General features: G+C 42.1%; 1 protein-coding gene across 1 annotated transcript in view; it reads left to right on the forward strand.

The window, feature by feature from the left end:
* rundc3ab (RUN domain containing 3Ab) overlaps window positions 1-12,456 on the forward strand; it is a 37,480-nt gene extending 25,024 nt beyond the window's left edge. The window contains exons 8-12 of the mRNA XM_031799891.1: window positions 1,984-2,152; window positions 2,720-2,877; window positions 11,160-11,273; window positions 11,608-11,708; window positions 11,967-12,456. Coding sequence (XP_031655751.1) covers window positions 1,984-2,152; window positions 2,720-2,877; window positions 11,160-11,273; window positions 11,608-11,708; window positions 11,967-12,109 — 685 coding nt within the window. The 3' untranslated portion in view covers window positions 12,110-12,456. The remainder of the gene's footprint in view (window positions 1-1,983; window positions 2,153-2,719; window positions 2,878-11,159; window positions 11,274-11,607; window positions 11,709-11,966) is intronic.
* Window positions 12,457-15,767: the final 3,311 nt, after the last annotated feature.

The raw sequence follows: 15,767 nt of genomic DNA on the forward strand, positions 1-15,767 counted from the left end.
GTGAATAGTAGACATTATATCCTTTAACTGTTTACAGCAGGTCTCCAGCTACCCTGACCTGTTTGATCAGCCTGATACAGTGCCATGGGTGTGTCCAGCTTACACCGGTGCAAATCTGCGTGCGTATACCAATGGAATTAAACATGCCTCAAATGTCGTGCTGTAGGTCCACCACACACCCAAAGGGTTGTGGGGTCCTGTCCAGAATCAACCCCTAGCCCTTACCCCTAGACACTTGTGGAGATCTGAGAGAATTGGAACGGTGTACCACCAACATTCCAATAAGCTTATCAGAGGGTAAGGTGGAGCTCTCACCATGTCACCACAAGTTAATCCCTCTCAGATCTACACATGTCTAGATTCTGGGCAGTAGGGGCTAGGGGTCGTTTCTGGACATGCCATGGGTATTATGGTAGCTCAGTCAGTCAGTCTGGCACTGTCAAACAATTTTAATATCTGTAAAATACTTGCTTCCTCCTTCCTTGGGAGAATCTCAATTGCATTTCCTTGATTTGTTGCATCCTCTTTCCTAGTTTTCACACACACGCGCGCACACACGCACACACTTACACTGCTTGAAGAGTTAATTGATTATAATGATTTCATTATTGGTTATTATTATTGTCAATGATTTTGTTGACAGAACCCATTGTATTATATTATTCTATTATATCAACTATTTTAAAAAAAATAGAAATTCTGTTGTTTATCGTTTTCATTATTCTACAATCTTTACCATGGCTATAAATTATAGAAAAGTTGACTAAAGCACAAACAGACCTGGCTACTAGGCAAAAGAATCATGCAGTGTCCATGTTTCATGTGACATTTTGAACGACATGTAGATGTTTTGTTGTTGGTAAGAGTTATGGTCTCATTGTACCTACCTAGACTCTTATTCCTGTAACTACACATGTTTTTATTTATTTTACCTTTATTTTACTAGGCAAGTCAGTTAAGAACAAATTCTTATTTTCAATGACGGCCTAGGAACAGTGGGTTAACTGCCTGTTCAAGGGCAGAACGACAGATTTTGTACCTTGTCAGCTCGGGGATTTGAACTTGCAACCTTTCGGTTACTAGTCCAATGCTCTAACCACTAGGCTACACTGCAAGAAGATCACATTTTAAAATGTTGACCCTGATGTCACACATTGGCCCCTTTATTTATAGAAAGACCCAAAAGCAGGTGAGCTCGTTCTACTATTTTTGGCCATATTCTGGTGTTTTGTGGTGGAAAACTGAGCCGGTCGACCATAACACGTCAACACTGTTACCCATAGATGGACAGGCTAGAAATGTTTTTAACAATTTCTTACAATTATTATTATTATTTTGCATTCAATTGCCCCTGCCTGTTACAGACAACAAGCTTCCATTCCCCCTGTCACAAGGGGATTTATGGCTGATTTAAGATGAAATCGTCAACCATGTTACTTTATTTTGCACTTACTGTACATTCTTCATTTCTATTTTTGTATTAAGTTGAACAGTGTAAGAGCTGTTTAAAATGACTGCCTGAAATTTCAGCATGTTTGGGTGGGATGGAGTTTTGGCCTGCCTGCCTACATCACCAGGTGGTAAATTTAGATAATAGCCCAGTACGAAAGAGAGTTCCAAACCTCTCTGTCAATAACAGCTAGTTTTCAGTTTTCCCCTCCCCACTCAGACCACAGCTAGACAGTCTTAGCAACCTTCTTGCTTGAGAAATTGCTCTCTACTAAGAAGCAATTTTTAAAATATTTTTGACAATTTTAATTGAAAATAAATAATAACAGTAAGATACTTGATTGTTACCCAGAAATTATTTGATTTTGAGATAAAAACGGCTGCGTTGGCCAACACTAAAACATGCTTTTAATGGTGATCCTCTATAGAGAAAGATTTTTAATCCAGGACTAGGCTTAATCTGGGTTCGGGAAACGGGCCCAATATTAATAGCCTAAATAGGCCTATTATTGACATCTGTTGTTGTCTGTGTAGCTATGACTACCTGAGTGATGACGACGACGACCGTCGGAGTATCGACAGCAGCACGAGCGACGACAGTGTCCCTGAGCACCCCTACGTCCCGCTGGTCACCGACGAGGAGAGCTGGGCCAACAAGTGCCGCAAGATGGAGCAGAGGTTCAAGATTGTCTACGCTCAGAAGGTGGGTAGCCATTTTGTATCTTTGTAGATCCCCACAGCAAGCCTATGAGTGGCACTCAAGTACAGGGGACAAGATAGTCGTTGTTGGGTGTCTTTCTTCAAGTACTGTAATAACTATTCACAGCTCACTTGCTCCCTAGGGTAGGTTGCTCCTAGGTGTACACTAGGTCATAGGTGTATCCTCTAGCCCTTGGTATATAATCACAAACTAGACACTAGGTCTATATTGGGGTGTATACACGTGCCCAGGCATGCCCCAAATGACTGTTACCTCAGAGATCAGGGCTGAATGTTATTGCACAGTTTGTTCTTATGAAGATGCTGCTCCTGCCCAACCATAACTTGAAATGCCTCATCTGCAAGAGATAATGTGGCTCACAAATTGCTCTCTGTAGTCTATCATAGGACTCATTGATAAGACAGAAGTAGATGGAAGGCATCATTGGATATGTGTAGCTGGGTCATAGGGCACACTCAGTTTCTTATTTGACAAGTACCTCCCCATTTGACTCCATTTCAGCCCGTTTTCTTCCAGAAAAAAACAGCCCTGATGTGTGCTTGTCTCCAGGGCTATTTGGAGGAGCTGGTGCGTCTGCGGGAATCCCAGTTGACAAACGTGGAGACGGAGAACAAGGAGCTGAACGCGAGGCTGGTGGAGCTGGAGGAGCAGAGCCAGCAGGAGAAGAGGGAGCTGGAGGCCATTGTGCTGGAGCTGCAGGAGCAACTGTGAGTGGTTACACACACGCACACACATGCACGTGCAGACACGAACATGTATGCAACGTACATGTAGACAAACATACACACACAATACACACAACTAGAGACACACATAGAGGTACCCAGCTAACAACAAACATTCCCACAACTGTAGAGAACGTTCCCTTAATGTCAAATAGAACTTGGTTACCATGTTCTCAGAATGTTATATATTAATGTTCTAGACACGTTTCATAGGAACGTTGCAAGAACACTCATGTGTCCAATTTTCTGTTGGTTAGGAGAATATTCCATCAACGTCCCACAAAGCATACACAGAACATGGTTGCCATGTTCTCAGAACATACACTCTTAGAAAAAAAGGTGCTATCTAGAACCTAAAACGGTTCTTCAGCTGTCCCCCATAGGATAACCCTTTGAAGAACCCTTGTTGGTTCCAGGTAGAACCCTTTTGCTTCCAAGTAGAAACCTTTGGGTTTCATATAGAACTCTTTTCCACAGAGAGTTCAACATGGAACCAAAAATGTTTTTTACCTTGAACCAAAAAAGGTTTTACCTGGAACCAAAAAGGGTTATGCTATGGGGAAAGTGGAAAACCCCTATTAGAACCCTTTTTTCTAAGTGTAAGATATTAGTGTTCTAGACGAGAAACATACGTGTCAACGTCCCACCAAACATACATATAAGATATTAATGTTCTAGACATGTTTCATGGGGTTGTTGCAGGAATATTTATGGGTATGTTGTGTTTAACATTACGATAATTTTTCACTAATTTTAATGCCAAAACATGATTAAAAAAAGGTTCTCAGAAGGTTTTTGCTAACATAGATAGAATGTTCCACTAACTAACAGAAAACAGGACACTCAAATATTAGGGGAACATTACGGTAACATTGCAAAAACTCTCTCCCTCTAGAATTATTAGCTGGGTTTCTGTATAGTTGTTTAATTCAGTAGGACATATTAACCGGTTTTAATCCTACTCCTGAATCACTATGATCAATAAAATATTTTCTTGAGGGTACTTTTAAGAGGGGTGAGATTTACTTCAAATGGAATTCATCCTATTGCTTACACCTATCAAGTTGTTTCAGATTTACACAAGTGCATAGGGGGGAGGAGGGGTTAGGGTTTTTTCTGGACAGGACCTAACTATACTGTCCCAATAGTCATATTTATTGAGATATCCCTTATTGGGACAATGGTTAGGGCATTTGCTTTGGTGCTGGTGGCCTGGGTTTGAGACCTGTCACTGGCCTACACACAATGTCAAAGTGGAACTATGTTTTCAGAAATGTTTACTAATGAATTATATACAGTGCTGAAATGTATTAATTAAATACAATGTTATGGCAAGCCTGAATAAGTTCAGGAATAAACTTAACAAGTCACATAATAAGTTGCATGGATTCAAGAAACCACTCAGGGATTTCCCCATGAGGACAATGGTGACTTTAAAACAGTGGTTAGCATTGGTGCTGATGCCCTTGGATTCGATAGGGAGACTACCTACTCTCACATTTTTATTTTATTTTAAACATTTTTGCTGGGGGGGAGGGAGAGGGGGGTAGATCAGCTTTAATATTGCAGATACATTGTAGCTTCCATCAATGTAACTGTCTCCATTATTTCCAATCCCCCATATGTAGAGTACCAGTCAAATCTTTGGACACACCTCATTCAAGGGTTTTTCTTTATTTGTACTATTTTCTACATTTTTTTGGTTACTACATGATTCCATATGTGTTATTTCATAGTTTTGATGTCTTCACTATTATTCTACAATGTAGAAAATAGTAAAAATAAAGAAAAACCCTTGAATGAGTAGGTGTGTTCAAACTTTTGACTGGCAAGGGATACTTTTAACATACAGTGTTTTTACACGTTTTCACACTTGATTACATTGTGCATTTTATACGGTAATTATTCATCAACTTGTCTTCACCTGGGATTTGAACTCGCAATCTCCTGATTCATGGTACTCCGATCTTTCCTGCTATGGTATGACACTATGTCCATGTCAAGTATTGGTTAATATGACTATTCTGATCATTGATTTGATTGACCTATTTCAGATATTTAAGGCCTTTCTGTATTGTTGTCTAATGTTGGTTGGGCATATTAACGTGTTTTAACGATACTCCTGAATCACTATGATCGATAAAATATATTTTCTTGAGTGCACTTTTAACAGAGCTGAGATTTACTTCCAAGTGCATTCACCCTATTGCTTACACCTATCAAGTTGTTTCATCTACATAAGTGTAAATGCCTAGGGAGGAGGGGTTAGGGTTTCTTCTGGACAGGGCCTAACTCTACTGGCCCAATATGCACATGCCTATGAGATAACCCTTATTGGGACAGTGTTCAGTTCGTTCCTCATTGGTGCTTGTGGCCTGGGAGGCTGGCCTTTTTGAGTTCCTCTGTCCAGTGTCTGTGTTCTTTTGCCCATCTTAATATTTTATTTTTATTGGCCAGTCTGAGATATGGCTTTTTCTTTGCAACTCTGCCGAGAAGGCCAGCATCCCAGAGTCGCCTCTTCACTGTTGACGTTGAGACTGGTGTTTTGCGGGTACTATTTAATGAAGCTGCCAGTTGAGGACTTGTGAGGCGTCTGTTTCTCAAACTAGACACTCTAATGTACTTGTCTTTTTGCTCAGTTGTGTACTGGGGCCTCCCACTCCTCTTTCTATTCTGGTTAGAGACAGTTTGTGCTGTTCTGTGAAGGGGGTAGTACACAGCGTTGTACAAGATCTTCAGTTTCTTGGCAATTTCTTGCATGGAATAGCCTTCATTTCTCAGAACAAGAATAGTCTGACGAGTTTCATCAGAGAAGTCTTTGTTTCTGGCCATTTTGAGCCTGTGATGGAACCCACAAATGCTGATGCTCCAGATACTCAACTAGTCTAAAGAAGGCCCATTTTATTGCTTCTTTAATCAGGACAAAAGTTTTCACCTGCGCTAACATTATTGCAAAAGGATTTTCTAATGATCAATTAGCCTTTTAAAATTACAAACTTGGATTAGCTAACACAACGTGCCATTGGAACACAGGAGTGATGGTTGATGATAATGGGCCTCTGTACGCCTATGTAGATATTCTATTAAAAAATATGCCATTTCCAGCTACAATAGTCATTTACAATGTCTACACCTTGTTTCTGATCAATTTGATGTTATTTTAATGGACAAAAGAAAATGGCTTTTCTTTGAAAAACAAGGAGATTTCTAAGTGACCCCAAACTTTTGAACTGTAGTATATACTTCCATAACGGTAGTGTATATACTTTGATAGAGAGGGGATTGGAACCAGGTGCCTCCTGGACGACGGCCTCCATGGCTTCGGTCTCTGCATGCGAGAAAGGGTAGATGTGCCCCCGTGGGAGGGTAGAACCAGACAGTAGATCGATGAGGCGGCAGTAGGTCCCGGTACTTCTCCTGGATAGGGACGTGGGTGGCCTGGTCCGGACTTTCCACGGAGGTGGCACAGATTGACACATCAGACACATCCCCTGGCACTCGTGCGACCAACCCAACAACCTCCTCTCTGTCCACGATATTCTGGGGTTATTTAGCTGTATCCATGGGAAACCTAAAACTCGGGGTGTGCAGGAGATTCTAAGATGAAGAAAGTGATCCATTCATGGTGGTTGTGAGCAACTGTGAGGGAAATTGGAATCGTGGTCTGGCGCACCAGTCCTGTTCCTAGGGGAAGGTTGTCTAGGGCAAGGACTGGGATAGAGGGTTGTAAAGGGACTAGAGGAATGCGTAATGATAAGGCCACTGACCGGTCTAGGAAATTGCTTGCAACACCTGATTCCACTAGGGCAGAACTCAGTGGGGGGCCAGGATAGTCCGGGGGAGGACGGGCTGGGTGGACAGAGAGAAGCAAGGCAAGTCCACGCCTACCTGTGAAGGTGCAGAAGCGCTCCTCGGCCTGTCGCTTCCTTGCCTGGTTCTCCTTCTAGGACAGGTGTCCCAGGGGTGGTCTGACTCCCCGCAGTAGGAGTAAAGACCCTGTTGAAACCCCACTGGGAAGGTGGTGTTGTAGCCTGCAGTTGGCGTACGGCCAAAGCGATGGCTTGTGTGACAAACAGGCTGGTGAGCCAAAGCGAAGGCTGGTGTGACAAACATAAACACAAACATTAAAAAAGGTGTGTCATAATATATGCACAAACTCTTCCGAACTGTTTTGTCTGGGAAGCACTTGGACGCTTTTAGGGGGCCTGGCCTGCCCTACCGTACCCCCTTGCCCGTACAAATAAACTATTGAAATACATATAATTTATTTCACGAGACACGAGCTGACAGAAATAAGCAATAATCTCAGATAAAGCATCCGAGCGAGAGAAACAGCGCTCCTCTGTCTCATTATGTGTAGACCATGTATCTGATGCTGTTTGGACAACGAGTATGACGTCATACACTTTTTGTCCTGACAGCATCAGATACATGGGCCACATATAGTAAGACAGAGGGGCCCTGTTTCACTCGCTCGGATGCTATCTCAGGTGAGATAGTTTCAGCAGAGAGGAAGAGGGGAAGTGAGAGGGCTCACTCTCGCCAAAATAAGCCCAATGCGTTTCTATGAGCTTAATATGCAGACCTAAGCTTGTTGCCTGCCTTCATGCTTTTGGGACAACGACTCCCATTGTTAGAGGGGAGACATGAGCATCTCATCAGTATACTGTATACAGGTCTCTGGTTTCAGCCACTTGCGAATTGGAAAGGAACGTTGGCGGATAAACAGTGCTGGCTTCCCCTAAAGTAAATTGATGTTTTACCAAAATTATATAATTACACCTGTCTAAATAAAATCATTCAATATACTTCACCAGAGAGCATGATTTAGCCAACAGAGAATTATTAGCTTCTTGTAAAAAAAAAAAAATGCTGTGGATTCTTTCAAATCACGTAAGCCTATGCCTATTTGGGAAGCCAGCAATTTGGGCAGCCTAGGTGATTATTGGTTTGCGGCTGTCAGTGAAAAGCATCTAAATGTGTATGAAGACAATGTGTCTTGAGTATAATTTAAATGTTGAGACAAGAAGGGGATGGGTGTTTGGTGAATATATGACGTGTCTCTCTCTAGAGTGCATGCACTCAGCTCTCCAGAATGTGCTCAGATATCTACAGCCAATCCTTGCGCATTCATAGTTTCATTGTGGGAATTATTTTCCCTTTGAATGGTTATTTTGATAAATTCCCCATTACATATGTCACCAGCAGTAAATGTAGCTTTAATCCCCATCATTTGGTCATTTCTGTTAATGCATGTATTATTTACAGTAATTTATGATTCTCATTGTCGGGGTGGAAACGTTATTTGCAGAGTTCACAACCTGCTACACTTCTAAGAAACCAGTTTTGGTTTATTTCATAATCATCAATTCCAAGTTTTGTAAAAAAATTAATAAAATGTAATTGGCTTTTGTTTGGAGTGCTCCATGTGAGCAATGAGCATATGTCTGGTTTCTCTGTCCTGATTATGCTGAGGGAGCGTGCATACCTGAGTACGAATAGAAGTACTTGGCCTGCTGCACACAAATGTAGGAAAGTGCCCCTTTGGAAATATCTGATTTCTGGCCTTTTATAACTCACCATGTCCACTGCTAATAAGCTGAGCTTCGCTGTCATTTTTTCTTCACCTCACACAGTAAGTCAACAAAAGTATATATATTTTTTACATCCATTGAGAATGATAATAGTTCCTCACAGTATTTAAAAACTCTTTCCAACAATCTCCCGGCCTCGATAATCACCAAGCCAAATATCATGATCTGATCATCCCATATATCCAGTGTAAACGTCATAAAATACCTGAACACTTCTCCCTTGCTCAAAAACAGCTGTCTGTTCCGAGCTCACTGGCATGGAAAACTCTGAGGGCCCGGAATAGGCTAGTTGATACAATGTTGCAAGTTCTCGGATTGATTTGATACAATGCTAGCTCAAGTAAAGACAGATAGAGAGGCAGACAGGCTGAGTAGAGAGATTAATGTGGTTAAAAGAGACAGAATTTTCATGAGGATATTCTCTGCTGCTTTTATTTTTTGTCTTTAGGCTTATGTATTTTACTTAGTTGACGATGGAAATGTGTTAAATGGCTGGTGCTCTTGCATTAGTTGAATTTTTACTTTTAGATATTTGCCATTTTAATTCAGATTTTAACGATTAACCACGTGACAAGGATTGAGAAATGAAAATGTTAGTATTGAAATTAAACTGTTCCACGAAAATGCGCATCTGAAAATCATAACTGGCACAGACATTGGTAGAAATGGTATTATAAATTGTAAGCTTCCCCAAACTTGAAACTCACGCGCCGCCTATGGTCTTTACTGTAATATCCATTCAAAAATGTGTAGAATCTCAAGCGCGTGCACATGCAGGAGGTCCCATGAAAAGAATGTGCCCCTCTATAGAAATCAAATTCCCATCCAACTAATTCGTTATGGCCCCAGTGATGCACCTATCTGATCTAATTAAAATACGTTTCTCAATGACAGATGTTTGTTCGACATGGTATGTGGTGTCGAGTTCAAAAATACTATGGAGTTCTCTTTGAGATGCTCAGGCATATACAGTTGAAGTCGGAAGTTTACATACACCTTAGCCAAATACATTTAAACTCAGTTTTTCACAATTCCTGACATTTAATCCTAGTAAATTCCCTGTCTTTGGTCAGTTAGGGTCCCCACTTTTTTTTGAGAATGTGAAATGTCAGAATAATAGTAGAGAGAATGATTTATTTCAGCTTTGATTTATTTCATCACATTCCCAGTGGGTCAGAAGTTTACATATACTCAATTAGTATTTGGTAGCATTACCTTTAAATTGTTTAACTTAGGTCAAATGTTTTGGGTAGCCTTCCTGCTTTGTCTTGGCTGTGTGCTTAGGGTTGTTGTCCTGTTGGAAGGTGAACCTTTGCCCCAGTCTGAGATCCTTAGCTCTCTGGAGCAGGTTTTCATCAAGGACCTCTCTGTACTTTGCCACGATCCTGACTAATTTCCCAGTCCCTGCCGTTGAAAAACATCCCCACAGCATGATGCTGCCACCACCATGCTTCAGTTCCAGATTACCTCCAGACGTAACGCTTGGCATTCAGGCCAAAGACTTCAATCTTGGTTTCATCAGACTAGGGAATCTTGTTTCTCATGGTCTGTCCAAGCGGGCTGTCATGTGCCTTTTACTGAGGAGTGGCTTCCTGTCCCTACCGCTGAAAAACAGCCCCACAGCATGATGCTGCCTCCACCATGCTTCACCGTAGGGATGGTCCCAGGTTTCCAAGCGTAACGATTGGCATTCAGGCCAAAGAGATCTGTCATGGTTTCATCAGACCAGAGAATCCTTTAGGTGCCTTTTGGCAAACTCAATGGGAACAGGATGCACCTGAGCTCAATTTTGAGTCTCATAGCAAAGGGTCTGAATACTTATGTAAATAAACTATTTGTTTTATATTTTTAATACATTTGCAACCACTTTTAAAAACCTGTTTTTGCTTTGTCATTATGGGGTATTGTGTGTAGATTGATGAAAAAAACTGTAATCAATTTTAGAATACGTCTGTAATGTAACAAAATGTGGAAAAATCAAGGGGTCTGAAAATGTTCCTAATGCACTCTAAATGAACATGCACAATGTAATCATGCGTGTCAAGTATGTATGATAAAAACACTATGTTAAAATCCCTGTGTGTGAGTATCCCTTGCCAACAAACAAAAAGAGTTGTGAATCACCAATCAGGCCCTTGATGGGCTTGGCCGTAATAATTAAGGCATGATATGTATTGATTATTTTTTGGGGAAAACAAGGGACCATCAGGTGACATCCTGACTGATACACGAGAAATGTTCTTGCAACGGTCCCATGAAACATGTTTCAAACTTTAATATCTTACTTTCTGAGAACATGGCAACCATGTTCTGTGTATGTTTGATGTCACATCAATTGAATATTCTCCTAACCCTCAGAAAACTGGACACAGGAATGTTCTTGCAACGTTCTCATGAAATGTGCTTGGAACAGTAATGTCTTACATCTTGTATATTCTAAGAACATTGTAACATAGATAGAATGTTCCCCTAATTAACAGAAAACTGGACACTCAAACATTAGGGTAACATTACGGGTAACTTTACAAAAAATGTTCTCTCCCTAGAATTGTTAGCTTGGTGTGGTATACACATATTCACTGTGAAGTACAGGGTTATCACTGTAAAAGCTTACCATATTGACACAATTTGGATATGCTTTGATTATACTGGGATTCTTGTGTTTTGCAGGACGAGCCTGATTCCGTGTGACTCCAACATTTTGGCCAAAAACCTGTCAATCCCTCTCGTCAACCAATGGCAACAGCCCTACAACAATCATGACGATGGCAAGCTCTTTCGCAGGTGTGACTACATCCTCCCAGCAAAATGCTTGTCTTTGTACTGCATCTATGTAGCAACAGTTTGGTTTAATTAGTTCCTAAATTCATAAAGAGGTTATTTTGTTGATCAGTCAATTGAAATAAGGAGGAAAAGGTGCAGCCAATTATGTTTGTTTTTTAAATATTTGTCTGCTTGGCCTTGAAACACGACAGAACTTTCAGATTGAAATTAACAATATGAGGTAGATATGATTGTTTGTCATGTAGAATCGGGGATCATGTCAGCGCTGAGAGAGCGAGAGGGAGTGTGAAAAAAAGAAAGAGAGTATATTTACTATGTCCCCATATGCCTGTAGGAGGAGCTTCCCCAGCACAGAGCTGCTGTCAGTGGTCAGCCTGGACTCCGACTCCCAGAATACAGCAGGGCAGCAGAATGGAGAGGCGTGGTGCACAGCAGGTGCTGTAGTCACACACTCATACACACTACCCGTATTGTTCACAAATAAGGATACATGCCGTTACACCACACACAGACAGAAACGCATCTATGGAGCCATGGACACATGCATGCATAAGATCGCCACACACGCAAGCGTGCAGAAATTATGCACATGTGCACACGCACTCCTGTGCTCTCATAAAAATAAAACCATGAACACACCTACAGCTAACACACATTTCATGTTGGTTTTGACAACATATGTCCTTCCCCTAGATAAAGACTACACCCCTTCCATGATGGTCCTGTGTGGTTCTCTAAACTCCCTGCCCAGCTGCAAGTCCCTGGCAAGCCTTAAGTCCAGCGAGTGCCTGGTCCACATCAGCACAGACAACAGCCCTGCCCTCTCTCCCAGCTAGAGGGCACCAAAGAACGACTGCCATTCACAAACACTGGGAGACACAGCTCAACCCAACATGAGAAACCTGGGTCGTGTTCATTAAGCACCAAATGGGTGAAGATAAACTGAAACAGGGAGGGACTCCCTGGACTTGTCAAAAAAATAAACACAAATTTTCCTTTTTTTCTTCTGCTGTCAAAAGGAGGACGATGTTCCCCCTCAATAAACCTTTAAATTCCCTTTATTCCACCCTCATTCCTCAAATCCAACGCTCTCTCATTTCAAAACACTGTCATTCTATATGACCGTCTCATCTCTGACTGAAAAGCCTGTCTTATCACATGCATCTCCAATCGTGTCAAAAAAGAAAACCAACCGGAAGAGCTGCAGTACTGCCCAAACCCTTCAATTCCACTGTCTTTCAATGTCTTTACTCGGCTGAACTGCGCACCATCTCCTATAGATGGGAAATATGGTTGCTTACTTGAAAACATAGCCATTATACAATTACAGATCGTAATTTACAATTTACAGCAACTACAAACATGTATCTCTCCCGTTGACCAAAACATTTCACCTCCCTAGAGGGTTGTACTGTAGAATTACAACTATCTGTCTGTGTTCGTCTGTCTCTGTCTTCAGTCTTGCAAGTCTGTCGGTAGTAGTATCGGTACTAGTATCTACTTTCTGCCTACTGTGAACTCTTGCAGTGCAGGGCTTTGAACTGTCAGGGCCACCTTGACACAATTCAGAAGCTTAAACATTTTTTGGGGTTGCCATATTACACCTGACGTGGCATTATTACAAGTCTGTTAGCACAAGCTAACATTGAGGGATGCAAAAGGGTTTGTATTATATAATTTCTAAACATACAGTAGTGGCCACTCTGATTGTGAAGAATAAATTAGCAGTGCTTCAAATGACCAAGTAAGTATCAATGAAGCTTTGGGCCCGACTCAGTCAATTCAGTTATCCAGGTTTTCAGGATATGGCGAAAATGAAATTGCTCTTGTACTGCACGAATGCATGGAATTTAAGTGTGGGAAACAACCAGAGACAAAACTGCATATCAATTCAAGGCTGTGTTGCTACGCAGGACGGATGTTGCCTTTCACTTATCCTTCTGACCTGGATTGAATTGTTTTGATTGAATTGTCTGTCTGTCTATGAGTGTGTTTTTGTGTGAGTGTAGGACTTAATTGTATGAGTATTGGATGTTGCAATTTTTTGGTGGGTGTATGCTATTTATTTTGTATTATGATGAATTCCCATTATACTTACTCGTTTTATTTAACTTCATGTAGATAGCCATCTCATCCCAGGTGTTGGGAGTTTGGATGTATGTAATTTTAAACAGCAATAAAACAACCTTTTTTGTTAAACATTACATTGCTTGTGTTGTTGCTAAAGTAGGGATACTTATGGTACAGTGCCTTCAGAAAGTATTCACACCTCTTGACCTTTTCTACAATTCCACAATCAAGTCACATAGTAAGTTGCATGGACTCTGTGTGAAATAATAGTTTTTAACATGATTATTGAATGACTACCTCATCTTTGTACCCCACATTTATAAATTATCTGTAAGGTCCCTCAGTCAAGCAGTGAATTTCAAACACAGATTCAACCAAAGACCAGGGAGGTTTTCCAATGCCTCCCAAATAAAGGTAACTATTGGTAGATGGGTAAAAACAAAAAAAGCAGACATTGAATATCCCTTTGAGCATGGTGAAGTTAATAATTACACTTTGATGGTGTACTAATACACATAGTCACTACAAAGATACAGGTGTCCTTCCTAACTCAGTTGCTGGAGAGGAAGGAAACCCCTCAGGGATTTCACCATGAGGCCAATGGTAACTTTAAAACAGTTATAGAGTTTAATGGCTGTGATAGGAGAAAACTGAGGATGGATAAACAACATTGTAGTTACTCCACTAATACTAACCTCAATTACAGAGTGAAAAGAAGGAAGCCTGTACAGAATATAAATATTTCAAAACATGCATCCTGTTTGCAATAATGCACTAAAGTAAAACTGCAAAAAAAATTGGAAAGGAAATTAACTTCATGTCCTGAATACAAAGTGTTATGTTTGGGGCAAATACAACACATCACTGAGTACCACTCTTTATATTTCAAGCATGATGGTGGCTGCATCATGCTATGGTTATGCTTGTCATTGGCAAGGACTAAGGAGTTTTTGTGGATAAAAATAAACAGAATAGAGCTAAACCCATGTCACGACATCTGCCGAAGTCGGTCCCTCTCCTTGTTCGGGCGGTGTTCGGCGGTCGATGTCACCGATCTTCTAGCCATCACTGATCCATTTTTCATTTTCCATTGGTTTTGTCTTGTCTTCCTTCACACCTGGTTCCAATCCCATCAATTACCATTTGTGTATTTAACCCTCTGTTTCCCCTCATGTCCTTGTCGGAGATTGTTTTATTGTATGTGACTGTGCTAGTATGTGTAGGTGTGCAACGGGTTTTATACCCACTTTGTTATTTTTATATATTTAGTTTTTTGGAGTTTGGTCCGCACTTATTAAACGACTCCGTTTATACCAAGTTCGTTCTCCTGCGCCTGCCACCAACACGCACCCATTACAGAATCTCCGACCACAACTATGGAGTCAGCAGGAGAAGGTAAGGAGCATGCAGTTATGCTTCACCATCTTGGCGTCGCCATGGATCGAGTTGTCCAGACAAATGGACCGCTGGGAGAGACAGGGAGTTCTTCCAGCTCCTCCACCATCACAACCAGCGTCTCTCTTGAGCGCCCTTTTCCCGCCCGAACCCTCGGAAACGGCGGGTGAGCGCCTCTACCATCTGAGGGAGGAGACGAGGAGCGCCCATGAGTTCACCCTGTAGTTTAGGACTCTGGCTGCCGGTGCGGGATGGAACAACAGGGCCCTAATTTACCATTATCGTTACAGTCTGTGCAAGGACGTCCTTCGGGAGCTGGCCTGCATAGACACCACCCTCAGATTTGACCAGCTGGTGGACCTGTCCATCCGGCTTGACAACCTGCTGGCTACTCGCGGACGTTCAGATCGGGGTCTGGTGGTTCCATCCTCCCGCACCCCCTCTCCAATACCCATGGAGCTGGGAGGGGCGTTGCGCAGGGAGACCGGAGGGGTCCCCGCTCATGCACCATCTGTGGCCACAGATGTCACACTGCCAGTCAGTGCCGGGTTGGTTCCTCTGGGAATCGAGGCAGCAAGCAGGGCGCTCTGGCATCACCCCAGGTGAGCAGGCACCATTCTCACCCAGAGTCCTCTGTTGTACATATGTTTGTCTGTTACGTTCCCTGAATTTCCCCCGCATTCCCAGCATAAGGCGCTCGTCGATTCAGGCACGGCTGGGAATTGTATTGATAGTGCTTTAGCCTAAAGTTTAGGGATCCCTATTGTTCCCGTGGATGTGCCTTTCTCCGTTCACACCTTAGATAGTCAACCATTAGGGTCAGGGTTAATTAGGGAGGTCACCGCGCCGTTGGGCATGGTGACGCAGGGTGTTCATACGGAGAGAATTAGTCTCTTTCTTATTGACTCTCCTGCGTTTCCCGTGGTGCTGGGCCTACCCTGGTTAGCTTGTCATAACCCCACTGTTTCTTGGCCACAGAGGGCTCTCATGGTGTGGTTGCGAAAGTGCTCAGGTAGGTGTTTAGGGGTT

Source organism: Oncorhynchus kisutch, linkage group LG20, assembly GCF_002021735.2.
Source record: "Oncorhynchus kisutch isolate 150728-3 linkage group LG20, Okis_V2, whole genome shotgun sequence".
NCBI classification, from domain to species: Eukaryota; Metazoa; Chordata; class Actinopteri; order Salmoniformes; family Salmonidae; genus Oncorhynchus; species Oncorhynchus kisutch.